General features: G+C 49.0%; 1 protein-coding gene across 3 annotated transcripts; it reads left to right on the top strand.

Moving 5' to 3' along the window:
* Positions 1-538: 538 nt before the first annotated feature.
* KIF22 (kinesin family member 22) lies at positions 539-15,010 on the top strand. 3 transcript variants are annotated; one of them, XM_061208281.1, is made up of 14 exons: positions 539-623; positions 7,225-7,420; positions 8,742-8,869; positions 8,960-9,114; positions 9,341-9,550; positions 9,631-9,861; positions 9,998-10,151; positions 10,278-10,413; positions 12,309-12,477; positions 12,995-13,163; positions 13,548-13,615; positions 14,415-14,627; positions 14,722-14,781; positions 14,872-15,010. In XM_061208281.1, exons 1-14 carry the CDS (start codon positions 539-541, stop codon positions 14,917-14,919), a joined length of 2,022 nt encoding a protein of 673 aa, XP_061064264.1. In that variant the 3' UTR covers positions 14,920-15,010. The 3 variants fall into 3 exon arrangements, with proteins under 3 accessions (XP_061064264.1, XP_061064266.1, XP_061064265.1); XM_061208282.1 differs by lacking the exon at positions 539-623 and adding an exon at positions 3,925-4,011; XM_061208283.1 differs by lacking the exons at positions 14,415-14,627; positions 14,722-14,781; positions 14,872-15,010 and having other exon boundaries at positions 589-623; positions 13,397-13,549.
* The last annotated feature ends 47 nt before the right edge of the window (positions 15,011-15,057 follow it).

The following is a 15,057-nucleotide window of genomic DNA, read 5'->3' as shown; positions in this document are numbered from 1 at the left end:
CTGTAAAACCGAAGACCACTACTAGTCGTTAGAATAATCCCGTTTCCGCGAACATCTTCCTTATTCCTATAATGTGTCGTCTTATGACACTAGAATAGCGAAAATTGTATTCAGAGAAATTTTTGGATAAATCGATGAAGTGCCTTCGATCACCCTCTGCTTGATTCGTACCAAAATTCGTAGTTAGTTGAGGGGGTAAAAAAATGAGGCGAAAACTCTACACTTAACGCAAATCTATGCCTCGAAACCCAGAAGGTAAAAGGAACCCAGTGCCGGGCGGCGCTCACCAGCTCCCCCGACGGCCACTGTCGCCAACGCGTCGGGCTCCGGAGTTTGCGCGGGAGCGCCAGCCGGACGTCAACGGCCGCGTAGCCGACGTGCGCGCATGCATTCTACTCCGGGGGAAACTTTTTCTTGCAGGACCCGGAGGCGAGCCCTAGAGGGCGGAATAGGGGCGAGGCACAAGCTGGGGCTTCCGGCGGCAGGTAGCCGTGATTGGTGGAGCCCGGGAAAGGGGGCGGGGCAGCGGGAAATTCGAATGGAGAGGCGGGCCCAAGGAAGGAGTAGGATGGACGCGGGGGTCCCGGCGCGGAGGCGACGTGAGATGGCGGCGGCGACCTCGGGTACGCGAGCCCGGGCAGGGTGGGTGCCGTGGTCTGGAGACTTGTGGGGCGATAGGTCGGAGTCCGGTCCCGGCTCCGCGAGTTGCCCGGGAGACCCAGGAATAGCGCGGGGGCGGTGGGGGGGAGCTGGGAGTGTGGGAGTCGTAGGCTGCTTCCTCCTCACTGTTTCTTGCTCTCGACGCAGATCAGTAGACCCGGGTTGAGACCTGGTTCCGGCGCACTTTTGAGCCCAGCGCACTTTTCCCTTGTGAGCTTCAGTTTTCTTCGTAAAATGGGCACAATGACCCATCTCAGATTACAAGAGTAAGCGACCGAAAAGTAGCTAATACTCTAACCATAGGGACAAAAGGGAGCTGGATGCGCGTATGGGGGAAGGGTTCATGTATGACGTGTTGTTTGGGTGCAGGGAGATCCCTGAGAGAGGTAAGAGTTTCAGACGGGCTGCAGCTGGGTGTGAGTTGACAGCATAGGATGTGCTGATATCACAGAAAAGGGAAATAAGGGACTGTTTGTTTCCTTACACTCTAGCCTTGGCAGTCAGCGCTATTTTAGGGTTGGAAAGGCTGTTAGGACATTAAGAATCTTGCTCTGCTCTCTTCCTGTAGACTGAATTCTGATCAGTGATTATAATGGGTACCACAGTAATTTATTTGAGATCTTAGTGTTTGTCAGCCCCTGTGAAGAAACAGCTATCTAGTAGGATGTCAAACACATGTTGAGCCCTTGCTAGGTGCCAGGCACAGTTGTAAGTACTTTATGGTGATGAATCATTTAATCTCCACACAATGCTATGAGGTGGTTTACTATTATTGTTCCTGTTTTACAGATGAAGAAACTGAGGCATAGATGGGTTAAAAAGCTTGCCCAAAGTTAACACAACTAGTAAATATTGGGGTCTGAATTCACACCCAAGCAGTCTGATTCCAGAGCCTCTGCCCTTAACCATTATGCCCAAGCACATGATATTCCTGCTGTCTGAGCACGACACCCCCTCACCCTTCTAAGACCCACTGTGTCTGGTACATAGTAGATATCATAAAAATGCTTGAATGAACATTGTCCTTTCCCTAGAGGAGCTTACAGTCTGTTTCAGTAGATAGTCATATAAATCTATAACATGAAAAGCAACGAGAGATATGTATAAACTGCTATAGGGAGCACAGAAGCTGAAGTAAACCCTTGGGTATTCTGGGAAGACTTCATTAAGGAAGTGATATTTGAAGTGGGTTTCAAAGGTTGGATAGGAGTTCGCCAGGCTTGGGTGGGACGAAAAGACCACCAAATGATCGATTTCTTATTTATGATGTAAAGAGAGGCCAAAGATGCTCTCTTTGGCTCAATTTCCTCATCAGTAAAAGAAGAGTTAAGTTGAATGAAGTTTGGGAATTGTGGGAGAGGGGAAAATTAGGAGAAATAATTAGAAGTGCTAGCTTTGCCCAACCTCAAAGTTGCTTTTATGATGAAAGGGATAGACTCTTCTACCATTGGCAAATGTGTGCATGTGCCTCTCCATCTGTCCTCCCCTGGACTGTGAGCTTTGAGGCAAGAATGGCTGTGGCCACTTTTATGAAGAAAACAGGAAACGAACAAGCCAATGTTTTATGTTAGTCAGTCAGTCAGATCTTAATTTGTTCAGCAAATATTCCCTGAGAGCCTAGTCTGTGCCTGGCATTGGGAATATAAAGGTGAGCAGAGTTCACAGTTACTTGGAGAAGACAGACAAATATGCAGTTACAGTGGAGTGTGATGAGTCCTTGGATGGAGAAGCTAAAGAGAGCCATGGGCTCACCTAACAGAGCCTTAATGGGGCAGTAATTTTACAAGGGAAGGTTTTTTTTAGAGGAAGTAAGGTGTAAGGATTTACCCCAATTGCTTGGGAGGCGGCAGGAGGTGGTAAGGAAGATATTCCAGGGAGAGAGAATAGCATATGCAAAGGCCCAAAGGTGTGAGAGAACTTGGTGTGTTGTAGGAATTGAAGGAAATTCATTATGACTGAGAGCTTACAATACAAGGAAGGAAGTGGAGGGAGAATGATTGGAAGGGAATGAGACTGGAGGCAAGGAGACCAGTTGGGAGGCTGTTGAGATGAAGACAACCTTGGCAAAGATTGTGCAGTGGGGATGGAGAGAAGTAGACTCATTTAAAAAGGTAGACTTGACAGATGTTAATGAAGAACTGGTGTGGGAGATGAGAGAGGAGGTGGAGTTAAGAACTCTCCCATCTTTGGGGTTGGTTCCATTTATTTACGTTAGAGAGCATAGAAGGAAGATGGGGTTGCAGAGAGATGGGGAAGGATTCAGTTTAAGATGGGTGGAGTTTGAAATACCTGAGAACCATGTAAGAAGAGGTGTCAGGGCAGCAGCTGGGAATGCAGATCCAAAGTTCAGGAGAGCCTGTGGTGTGGAGGTGTCAATTAGGAGTCATCAGCTTTGAGGTGGTAACCGAAGCCAAGAGAGCAGGTGACCTTGCCCATGATTAGTCAGTCAGTAGTGGTTCTCAACTAGGGGCAGTTTTGTTCCCTGTGGGGACATTTGCGATGTCTGGAGACATTTTTGGTTGTTACACTGGTGGGGCAGGGGGGGGTGTGTGCTACACTTCCTACAGTGCACAGCGGGCCCCACCCCCAAAGAACTCTCCAGCCCCCAATACCAATAGTGCAGAAATTGAGCAACCCTGATCTAGAGAGAGGATAGAAGTAGTTTAGGAAAAACATTTAAGACTGGCAGAAACTGAGAAGGAGTGAATAGAGAGCTGGTGGGTGGCAGGGAAACTAAGGGAAAAGTACGTTTCCCAAAGGAAAGCAGATCAAGGGTGTTGAATACCGCTGCGAAGTCAAACAGGATGGGGACTGAGCTTGCCTATTGGATTTAGCAGTAAGGAGGTCATTGGTGACCCTGCTGAGGGCAGAAGTGAGTTGCTGCCTTGAGGGGAGTGAGTAGCAAGAGAAAGAGTGTAATAATAACAATAGCTGACATCGCTGAGTACTTACTGCCAGCACTGTGCTAAACATTGTATGTACATTATTTCTCTGACTCCTCACAGTCTTATGAGGGTAGACACTGTCATTTTTATAACAAGAAACTAAGGCTTCAGCTTCCCTGGTGGCTCAGCAGTTAAGAATCCACCTGCCAATGCAGGAGTCACAGGTTCGAGCCCTGGTCCCGGAAGATCCCACATGCCGCAGAGCAACTAAGCCCCCTGAGCCACAACTACTGAGCCCACGTGCCACAACTGCTGAAGCCCATGCGCCTAGAGCCCGTGCTCCGCAACAAGAGAAGCCCGCGCACCGCAATGAAGAGTAGCCCCCGCTCGCCGCAACTAGAGAAAGCCTGCGTGCAGCAACGAAGACCCAACACAGCCAAAAATAAATAATTAATTTTAAAAAAAGGTAACTATCCAAAAACAAAAACAAAAAAAGAAACTAACGCTTGAAGAGGTTAAGAAGCCTTCCCAAGGTCACACAGCTAGTAGATGGAACTTGTCTCCGACTCTGAGGCCCATGGGGATACAAAGATGAAGGGGCTGAGAAGGCCCGAGGAATCACATAATAAACTTTGGAGTTAGACCTTCATCTGAAACTGTCACTAGCTAGCTGTTGACTATGGGCAACCTAGCTAACCTCTCTATACTGACGTTTCCTCATTTGGAAAATGGATGAATATATAATAAAACACTTACTGAGCTTTTATCAAGTACCAGTGCTGTGCTAAGCACTTTTACATGAATTACCTTATTATTGCCTTAACAGCCCGAGTAGTTTTTATTTATTCCCACTTTACAGGTGTGGAAATTGCACAGGAATGGAAAATCATTTCCCCAGGTTATTTAGTTAGTTGTAAGTGGCAGAGCTGGGATTTGAACCCAGGCCATCTTACCTTGAATTTTTTCCAACCTTGAATTATTACCAACCTACTTACTATGTACTAGTTACTCTGTTGACATTTTACTTCTTTCAATCCTTGTTAAGCTCTTCCAAGGCCCTCCCCACCCCATTTTATAGACAAGGAAACTGGGGCATATGGATGTTAAATCACTTGCCCAGGGTCACAAGCTAATAAGTGTTAGAGCTGGAATTTAAATTCAGCTCTGTCTAGCCAGAGTCGATACTCTTTCTTCATCACCACAGACTTCCCCTTCCCTTTGTATTGATCACTGAACTTCCTTAAGTGCTTCTGTATCTGCCATCTTTCTCTGTTCTCACCAAAAAAACCCTGGGAAAGATAGGCAAGGAGAGGCTCCTGCACACATTTTTTGACAAGTCAGTGAACCTCCTTGCATCTTAGCTTTCTTATCTGCACAGGTGCATCTGCAGGTTTCTACTTCTGACTTCTAGGATTGCCATGAGGGTCAAATGAAAACTAGATTCCCAAGTGCTTTGTAAACCTTAAAGTGAGAAATGGTGTTACTAGCTTCATTTGTCAGATGAAGGAACAGAGGCCCAGTTTTTGGTTTTTTTAATATTTATTTATTTGGCTGCGTTGGGTCTTAATTGCGGCATGTGGGATCTTCCTTGCGGCATGCAGAATCTTTTGTTGTGGCATGCAGGATCTTTTGTTGTGGCATGCAGGCTCTAGAGTGCACGGGCTCAGTAGTTGCTGCATGTGGGCTCAGTAGTTGCGACGTGAGGGCTTAGTTGCCCTGCAGCATGTGGGATCTTAGTTCTCCAACCAGGGATCGAACCTGCGTCCGCTGCATTGGAAGGTGGATTCTTAACCACTGGATCACCAGGGAAGTCCGAGGCCCAGTTTTTGGAATGGACTGTCTGCTATGTGTATACCTTACTTATGCATAAGGTTCTTCCCAGGGTTAGTCTGTCCACCTTTTTGTCCTGCTGTTTCTGTGTTGGCCAGCCTCTTGCCAAGAGAGGCCTGTGGTTCCCAACAACCATCTGCTACCACCAGCAAAAAAGGAGAGAGTCAGAGCTACCAAGAACTTTCCCATGTACCCAGTTGGTACATGACAGGGAGGCAATACGACATCCTCATTAAAAGCAAATTTTTAGAGATGAGATCTAGGTTTGAATTCTGCTGTTAGATGTGAGTTATAGTATGGTATCCTTCAATATAAAATAGAGAAATACCCTCCTCGTAAGATTTTTTTCAGCCCATTCAATCCTCACAGAAATAGAGGCTTTTTTTTTTTTTTTAGTTTTATCTTAATTGTGTTTTCTGATGATAAAAATAATTCATAATCCCCCACCCAGCCCCCTGCTAAATGACTTAGATTTAATTATGGGAAGCAAACTAAACAGAAAGCTTACCATAGATGATTGCATGTTAGTGCCTTTGCAAACTGAGCTGGGACAGAAAGGGACTGGGGGCTGCCTCTTAACCTTATCCCTTCCAAAGATGTCCACAGTGTCATTATTATTATTTTTTTTTAATGCAAACATTACAGCATTACAGAACTGGGTAACAGAGAAAATAAACCCACATAATCCGCCATTGAGAGAAAACCATCATTAACAGTTTGGCGGGGGGCATATGTGTGTATGTATGTATTTATATGTATAATAAACTCCAGGTAAGAAACAAAGGCACAGAAAGGTCAGGCAGTTCATTGACTGATTTTAGATAGGGGCATATGTCAACTCTTAATCCTAGAACAACCCCATGAGGTCCTGGTCTGCTACACCTTGACTGATCAAAGTGTGTCCCACCAGCAGTAGCAGCATCACCTGGGAGTTGCTAGAAGTGCAGAACCTTAGGCATCTCCCCAGGGACTGAAGCCAAATCCATATTTTAACTAGATCTTCCAGGTTATTTGTGTATACATTACAGTCTACACCCCACTGGACCTACTTACTGAGTGGGATAGGAACTGAGGCCAAGCCTGGGGACACCCACAGCATGGCCAGGGTGGAAAGAGCTTCCCCTGAAATGAGCTGTGGCCCCCGGTCCTCCCAGTGGTATCCGCAGGACCCCAGCCTCCAGGCCTCCTTCCCTGCCTCTGTTGTCAAGGTTACGGGGGTCTCTAGTCTAAGATGCTGGGGTTTTGTTCTGCTTATTCCTCTGAAGAGCAAAAAGACACAATGTAGGTTATGGTACAAGATAAGGTAATAGCCGCATGGCTCCAGGCATAAAACACTGAGGTGCTTGGAAGAGCTGCTGTGCCTCTACGAGCGTCTTCACTGGTAAAATGGGACTAACAGAAGCTACCTCTCAGTGACACCACGGAGATTAAAGTGTGCCTAGAATGTAGTCAGTGCTTCATAAATGTTAACGTTTGCTAAGTACGCGATCTGGTTTACAGTCCCAGCCTATAGATAATCTCTCTCCTTCAAACCCCCCCCACCCCGCCCCACTGCACTCTGCCTGAGACCATGTATTTGATTCATCTTTTTCTTCCATCCTGCCCTTCTGTGCTCGCCCTCACCAACAGAACACACAGTTCTCCTGCCTCACCAGTTCTCCAAGGGGGCCGTGCTTTCACACCTCCAGGCTTTTGCATGTGCCTTTCTTTCTGCCTGGAATGCTTGGCAGTGACCCTACTCATCCTTCAGGGGTCAGCTAAATTAACTACCTCCTCCTCCAAGACCCTTACCCTTACTTCTCAGCAAAGCTACCACCATACTTCACACCTAAAAATTATCTTCTTCCAGGAGTCAGTCGCTGTCGGCTAAGCAAGATGGGAGCTGGCCGGCGCCCACCTCCAGCTCGAGTAAGGGTAGCTGTGCGACTGCGGCCGTTTGTGGATGGAACAGCTGGAGAAAATGATACCCCCTGTGTACGGGGCCTGGACAGCTGTTCTCTAGAGATTGCCAACTGGAGGAACCACCAGGAGACTCTCAAATACCAGTAAGGTTCAGGCCACTCCCTCCTATCCTCTCTCTTCTAGACCTGCTCACACTATCACTTGCCCAGACAGTTTCTCAGACCTTCCTCCTCAGGATCCTTGCTCCTTCCTTAGCACAGCTTTGTTCGCCACACCTTCGTTTGTTCATTCAGGAAATGTTCATAGGTGCCCACTGTGATGGGTTCTCTGTAGGATACTGTGGGGAAGACTGGGGGCTGAATCAGACACAAGTTACTGTTCACAGTCTTACAGGGGAAATAGGCACAAAGTGGGGAAGGAGCAGCGAAGGTAAGCAGGGGAGCCCCAACTCGGGTCTTGGGGAGGTGTGGGAAGGGTTGGGGGAGCACAGACCAGCTAGCCAACCCAGGCTACAGCTGGGTGGTGTTGGAGACAACCACCCACGTTTGGGGACAGAACTCACAAGGGCAGCTACTTTAAAATTCCTTTGGAGATTTAAAGTTCAGCCTCCTTGGCCTGTTATTCTAGGCCAGAGGGTGGCAAACTACAGTCTACAGGTCAAATCTGCCGAGAATCTTTTTGTAAATAAAGCTTTATTGGAACACAACCACGTTCGTTTATTTACATATTACCTGTGGCTGCTTTCTGCCTGACTGCAGCGGCAGAGTTGAGTAGTTGTGAAAGGAACCATGTGGTCCACAGAGCCCCAAATATTTACTATCTGGCTTTTTATGGAAGAAGTTTGCCAACCCTGTTCTAGGCCCTTGACAATTTGGCTTCAGTTTCTTTCCAGCCTCATTCCCCCTAACACATGCTACACTTCACTTATACTAATCCCTGCTGTGGCCTTAGCCACAGCTTCTCTGCTGGAGTGCAGTGAATGGACTACAGGTGTGTTGAGTCTCACCTAGTCATAAGCAGCATCCTCTCTTTACTCCATTACGGTGTACAAATACTACTTTCTATATATCTTGTGATACACCATGCCCTTTCATACCATGTCTTGTTTGTGTGCTATTTTTGATACTTAGAGTATCTTTCTCTTCTCTGGCAAAATCCTCCTTCCCCAGGCAGAATGCTACTGCTCCTAGTGCGTTCTCATCTTCGCTTCCTGGATTGCAGCAAAGTATGGGTATCTATCTATGCCACCAGGCTGCAGAACTCCCAAGAGCAGGGACATCAAATTCATCCTTGTGTTTCTACACCAATACAGAGACTGGGATGGAACGGTGTTCAGTGGGTGCTTTCTTAGGTATTTGTGCAAGAAAAAGGATAGAGACTCTTAAATCTGAGGCCAGTTTTATCCTCTAGGTCTGGGCGAGAATGGAACCCTCCACTAATCCCCTCCTTTCTTCCTGCCTGCAGGTTTGATGCTTTCTATGGGGAGAGGAGCTCTCAGCAGGACATCTATGCAGGATCAGTGCAGCCCATCCTAAGGCACCTGTTGGAAGGGCAGAATGCCAGTGTGCTTGCCTATGGGCCCACAGGAGCAGGTGAGGAAGCCAGATACAGAACAGCTATGGGTCAGAAAGGACTCGGGAGTGGGGAAGAAATTCTCACAGCTCTTTCCACTCCTTTTCCAGGGAAGACGCACACAATGCTGGGCAGCCCAGAGCAACCTGGGGTGATTCCCCGGGCTCTCATGGACCTCCTACAGCTCACAAGGGAGGAGAGCGCTGAGGGCCGACCATGGGCCCTCTCTGTCACTATGTCCTATTTAGAGATCTACCAGGAAAAGGTGAGGCCCCTTTCTGATTGGGGAGGGAAGAGACAAAGGGTCAAAATCAGACCCAGTTCTGGAACATGAAGCTCTGCTCTAGCAAGAAGGCGTAAGACCTGGAAAGACAGAGGTTGGGGTAGTGGATGGCACAACTCTGAGAATCAGCAGCGAAAAGGAGCCCGATAGCCAGGAAGTAAGCAGCCTGTAACTGGAGGATTGGCCCTACCTCTCACTGCTCAAACAGGTATTAGACCTCTTAGAACCTTCATCAGGAGACCTGGTGATCCGAGAAGACTGCCGAGGAAACATCCTGATTCCGGGCCTCACGCAGAAGCCCATCACTAGCTTTGCTGATTTTGAGCGGCATTTCCTGCCAGCCAGTCGAAATCGGACAGTAGGAGCCACCCGGCTCAACCAGCGCTCCTCCCGCAGTCACGCTGTGCTCCTGGTTAAGGTGAGACCCACTGACAGGGGTGAGGACCTGGGAAGCCCCTGGAGCCTGAGCTAAACTGGAGCCCTTGCTCTTACCCCCAGGTGGATCAGCGGGAACGTTTGGCCCCATTTCGCCAGCGGGAGGGAAAACTCTACCTGATTGACTTGGCTGGCTCAGAGGACAACCGGCGCACAGGCAACAAGGGCCTGCGGCTGAAGGAGAGTGGAGCCATCAACACCTCCCTCTTTGTACTGGGCAAGGTGGTCGATGCGCTGAACCGGGGCCTCCCTCGGGTGCCCTACCGGGACAGCAAGCTTACTCGCCTGTTGCAGGTCAGGCCTCCCATCTCGGGTAAAAGGAGCTAGAGAAGGGGGTTCTCAGGCCTGCTGGGGTGTTGGGGGACAGCAGTCAGGGAAGGGGAAGGTGGGGCTTCTGACCCACCCACCCTGCCCCATCCCCGTCCCTCAGGACTCTCTCGGTGGCTCGGCCCACAGCATCCTGATCGCCAACATTGCCCCTGAGAGACGCTTCTACCTAGACACAGTCTCTGCACTCAACTTTGCAGCCAGGTCCAAGGAGGTGATCAATCAGCCTTTTACCAATGAGAGCTTACAGCTTCATGGTGAGGACGGGGGTTGGTAGGAGTGGAAAGGCCCAGTCTGGACAACTGGGGAGTTTGCTGAATCCACCAAGCATCAGCATAGAAGTTGACACCCCCTTTTTCCCCTACCCTGCCATCTTCCCCTAGTCTTGGCACCTATTAAACTGTCTAAGAAAGAACTGCTAGGCCCATCAGAAGCAAAGAGAGCCCGAGGCCCTGAGGAAGAGGAGACTGGGAGTCCTGAACCCCCAGCAGCTCCATCTTCTGCCTCCCAGAAACTCAGGTGAGCAGAGAGGGAGGGGTCTTGGGCATATTCCCTTTCCTGTTGTGTCTGGGTTGGGTGCAGAATAGCATTGGGTTTAGCCTATTGGATCCTTGAGCTGTGAACTTGTTCTTCCACTGGATTCACCCAAAATCCTACTCTTCTGAATTCACTGAAGTGCTAAGATCAACCTCCAGCCTTGACGCTGCAGCTGGGGGCCATAAGGAGGCTCCTCCTTGAGCTCCTAGCCCCGCCTTTCTGTTTTCCAACCCCTTTAGGCAGTCAGCAAAATCTCATATTTTGGCACCGATGTTTCAAGGATGAGTACTTTTGCTTCTGGTTCAAGGAGTAATGAGGACCCGGTCTTTCAGGTCCCAAGGGTAAGAGCAAAGCAAAGGAGATAAGAGATGAAGAGAGATGTCTCATTGAGACTCAGTCTGTATGTTAGAGTCCAACCTTTCTGTGACTTTCCATGGAGTCAGTTGCTGTCCTAACTTTGCCCTGTTTCTACCCTCAATCCAAACAAAGCCTCTCTAAACCAGGGAGGTGTGTGGCCTCCTTCCCTGGTTCTGATAGCCCCACCTCATGGCCCAGTATGCACTAATATTCAGGTCACCCCTGTTTAGTGGTCTTGCTTTCTGTGTCTGGCCACCTAGCCCTTCAAGGATCCAGCTGCAGTTTGAACTTTGTCCTTTTTCTACCCCTAGCCCAAATAAAGCTTCTCTAAACTCTGTAAGTCCTAAGACTAGAGGTGACCTGAGGTGGCCAAGGATTAGTGTACAGTCTGCCCCAGGGGACTATTGTAGTTAAGGAAGGATGGCATACATAAAAAGGTGCTTGGTGCTTGTGTTCACTTGGAACCCCATCTCTCAATCTTGTCCTTCTTAAGCCATTTGTCAGCAGTCCCCTCTCCTATGTGTACAGACTCAGAGAAACATACACACCCGTACATCTGTATTATGTGTGAAACAGGCAAGGTCTCTGTCAGATGGGCACCTTGGGTAATCTCAGAGAATGGGGCACATCAGACCTAGACAGACCCTGACCTCAGGGAGCTCAAGTTTCAGTAGAGGAAGCAAGATGGGAACATCAGTATATGATGCAAGGTCGATAGTACAGAGCACAATAAGGAAGGAGGATCCTCTTGTTCTGTGAGAGCCGGGAAGGAAGAAATGACTTATGTGTTCACCCGTATTTTCTGATCCTGCTCTTCTAGGCACTTATACACAAAGAACAGGAGAGTCTCTGTCCTCGAGGAGCTAGTTCACAGTGTAGGAAAGAAGATATACAATCAAGCTGGCATCATGGGAAAGGGGGCATCAAACTGACTTTGATAATTGAGATCAGGTGTGAGGGGAAAAATTCCAGACACAAGGAACAAATGTTAGGCATTATCATGTTCAGATTAAGTCAGGACTCTATTTGAATGGGCCTTTCCTACTGGTCACAGGAGAAAGGCTTGGCATTTGAGGTGAAGGTTTTCAGAGCCCTGCTGAAGATGATCTCCTCTGTGAATCTTTCACCGACTGCCCCTCCAAATGGACAGGCTCCTGGCCCTTGCTGTCACCTTATCACGGTCTCTTACTTTGTTAGACAGTGAGTGCCTTCAGGGCAGGGCACTGATGTCTTAGACCCCATGAACACCTGCCACTCAGGTGTTCATTAAATGCTTCTTCTCATCTGATCTCCTGGCATCCCTGAGAAGTTACTTGGGCAAGTAGTGATCAACCCCCCTTCGCCTGAAGAAGGCACAGCACCCAGAGAGTCTCGATGACTTGTTCAGGGTTGCCTAGCAAGTTAACACCAGGGTTCTGGAACCACAGAAACACCAAGTTAAGGCAGGATGAGAGGAATCTGCGGCTGGAGAGGGTGATGAGAGAAGAGGTAAGTGGGGAGTAACCTCTTTGTCTGCTCAGCCCCCTACAGAAGCTAAGTAGCATGGACCCAGCTATGGTGGAGCGCCTTCTAAGCTTGGACCGTCTGCTGGGGACCCAGGGGAGCCAGGGGACCCCTCTGCTGAGCACCCCGAGGCGAGAGCGGATGGTGCTTATGAAGACAGTGGAGGCGAAGGATCTGGAAATTGAAGTAAGTGTTGGAGGGTTGGGGCTGGGATTCCTACTGGCCTTGAGAAGCAGCCCGAGGATCTTCAGATAGGGAAGGACACTGAAAGGCTGGACCAGCATCCAATTTTCATCCAACGCTGGAATCCCTCAGTTCTCCAGCTTCTGCTTGAATGTCCTTAACATGGCTGAACTTTGAAAAATAATTGAGGTCAGATGTGAGGAGGTGAGAGAAAAAAAAAATTCCAGGTAGAAGTACAAATGCAAGACATTGCCATTTCCTAAATCTCAGTTCATATTAAGTGAGGACTCTCTGCTTGAACTTCCCTTCAGTATTTCACAAGGAAGCTTGTTCCACCTCTGGACAGCCCTGATCACTAGAAAGCCCTTAATTACATTGGGCTCCAGCTGTCTCCTGGTAATTTCTCCTGTTGGTCCTCGCCCTGCCCTTTTAAGGCCTCAGAGCCCTGAACACTCACTGTCCTAATCTACTGCCCTAAAGTTGGTTCTGGGTCATATCTCTCCCTGATCCTTTCTAACAGAGGCTTAAGATGAAGCAAAAAGAACTGGAAGCCAAGGTGCTGGCCCAGGAGGCTGCAGACCCGAAGGAGAAAGAGAACTACTCTCCCACAATGCTCCGACCCCTTGCCTGCCACACAGTCACAGTGGCTAAGCCCCTCAAAAAGGCTGTGGTGATGCCCCTACAACTGAGTAAGTTTGGCTCTGGCGGCCAGGAGGGCCCAGATAACAGAGATCTTAGAAGGAAGGAGGTGTTTGGAGCAGCTGTCCTCATGTCACTCATATCCTCCCACCATGGGAAGGGGGAGGAGGATGTGAAATAAGAGCTGGGTGCACTGCTCTTGGGCATTTAGTACCATGGGGTAGACTGACCAGTGCATGACTGATTATCATGCAAGACCAACTGAGATTAGTTTCAAATACAGGTATAAGAAAGGTCGTGTGGAAACAGAACAAAAGAAGATTAACTCAGGCTGGAGGGGAACTGGGGAATCAGTAATGGAAGAACCAAGTGGCTACCAGGAGGGCTGAAAAGTGGCCTCTGCTGTGATTCCAGCTCACAATTCTTGCTTTCAGTTCAGGAGCAGGCAGCATACCCAAGTGCCGAGATCCATATCTTGAAGAAGAAAGGCCGGAAGAGAAAGGTGAGAGTAGCCGAAGGCTTAGGCTATACCTAGAACCCAGGAGAAGTAAGGGGTAGAGAGCTCTAGTGGGAAGAGTACTGGCCAAAGAGTTACATGGCCTGTCAGAACACTTATCAGCTATTTACAACTCTTCCAAGTTGCTTACCCTCTGAATGCAGTGATGTCTCACAGGGCATTTAGGATGAAATGCAGTAATATGAATGTACTTAGTGGGGTGGGTGTCCATCACCTGTTACTTTCCTTTCTTCGTGATGGCTCTTACTCTCAGTCAATAGCTACTTACTAGGTACAGTGTGCAGCCTGGGTCCTGCCCTCTACAAACTTCAGAGCCCATTTAGGCAAACAGCCTAAACAGTCAAGAAATGAAACAACACTGAAAGACCTACCTAAAAACTGAGATGACATCGGGAGTGTGTCACTTGTTGAGTACCTTCTATGTGCTTTCCTAGGGGTGAAAGAGCTTATTCTTTCCTTTTAGAAATGAGGGACCAGATTTAAGAGCTTACTGTGTGTTTTACATTCATTAACTCATTTGATCTTCACAGCAACACTATTCTACTCTTTCACAAGTCGGATAAAATGAGAATCAACCCAGAGAGTGAGCAGAGGGAAGGGTTTTGGGACAGACACTGGACAGGAGGGAAAGAGAGGCTGGGGAGGGCGGGGAGGTAGGTGCTGTTAGGTTCCTATCCTAGGCAGAGGAGTCCAGAGTGGTTTACTGCCGGGCGCTGAACAGCACCCGGCAGTAAACTACTGCTGTTACTGCTGTTTCTGTCACTCACCTCCTCCTGCCTCATAGCTGGAGTCCCTGGATGCCTCAGAGCCGGAGGAGAAGGGTGAGGACTGCTGGGAGCTACAGATCAGCCCGGAGCTACTGGCCCATGGGCGCCAAAAAATATTAGATCTGCTGAATGAAGGGTCAGCCCGGGATCTGCGCAGCCTGCAGCGCATTGGCCAGAAGAAGGCTCAGCTCATCGTGGGCTGGAGAGAGCTCCACGGGCCCTTCAGCCAGGTAATGACCCAGGGAGGACAGCCCCGGAATGGAGTTGGGTGGGGGGGAGCCTGGCACTCCCTAGACCCCTTCCCCATCGCTGCTGTCCTGCCAGGTGGAGGACCTGGAACGCGTGGAGGGCATATCCGGGAAACAGATGGAGTCGTTCCTGAAGGTGAGCTCATGAGACTCGGGCCCCCTCCTCCCCCTGGCCTGTGCCCTGCCCGGCCCTAACGCTGCTCTCCCTTTGCCTCCTGTGTTGCAGGCGAACATCCTGGGTCTTGCCGCGGGCCAGCGCTGCGGGCCCTCCTGACTGCCGGCTCCCCTCCTCACTCTGCCTTTTTTTTTCTCTTTTTAAATCCTTGTGTAATTGCTTGTCCTGTAAATACAGTTTTCACTCCGTTGCTTCAGCCTGATTCTTGGGACTGCGAGGGCGGGGCCGGGGTATAAT

This window comes from Eubalaena glacialis, chromosome 13 (assembly GCF_028564815.1).
Source record: "Eubalaena glacialis isolate mEubGla1 chromosome 13, mEubGla1.1.hap2.+ XY, whole genome shotgun sequence".
Taxonomy (NCBI): domain Eukaryota; kingdom Metazoa; phylum Chordata; class Mammalia; order Artiodactyla; family Balaenidae; genus Eubalaena; species Eubalaena glacialis.
Note: the sequence above shows the minus strand (reverse complement) of the source record. Positions and strands in the feature narration are given on the sequence as shown.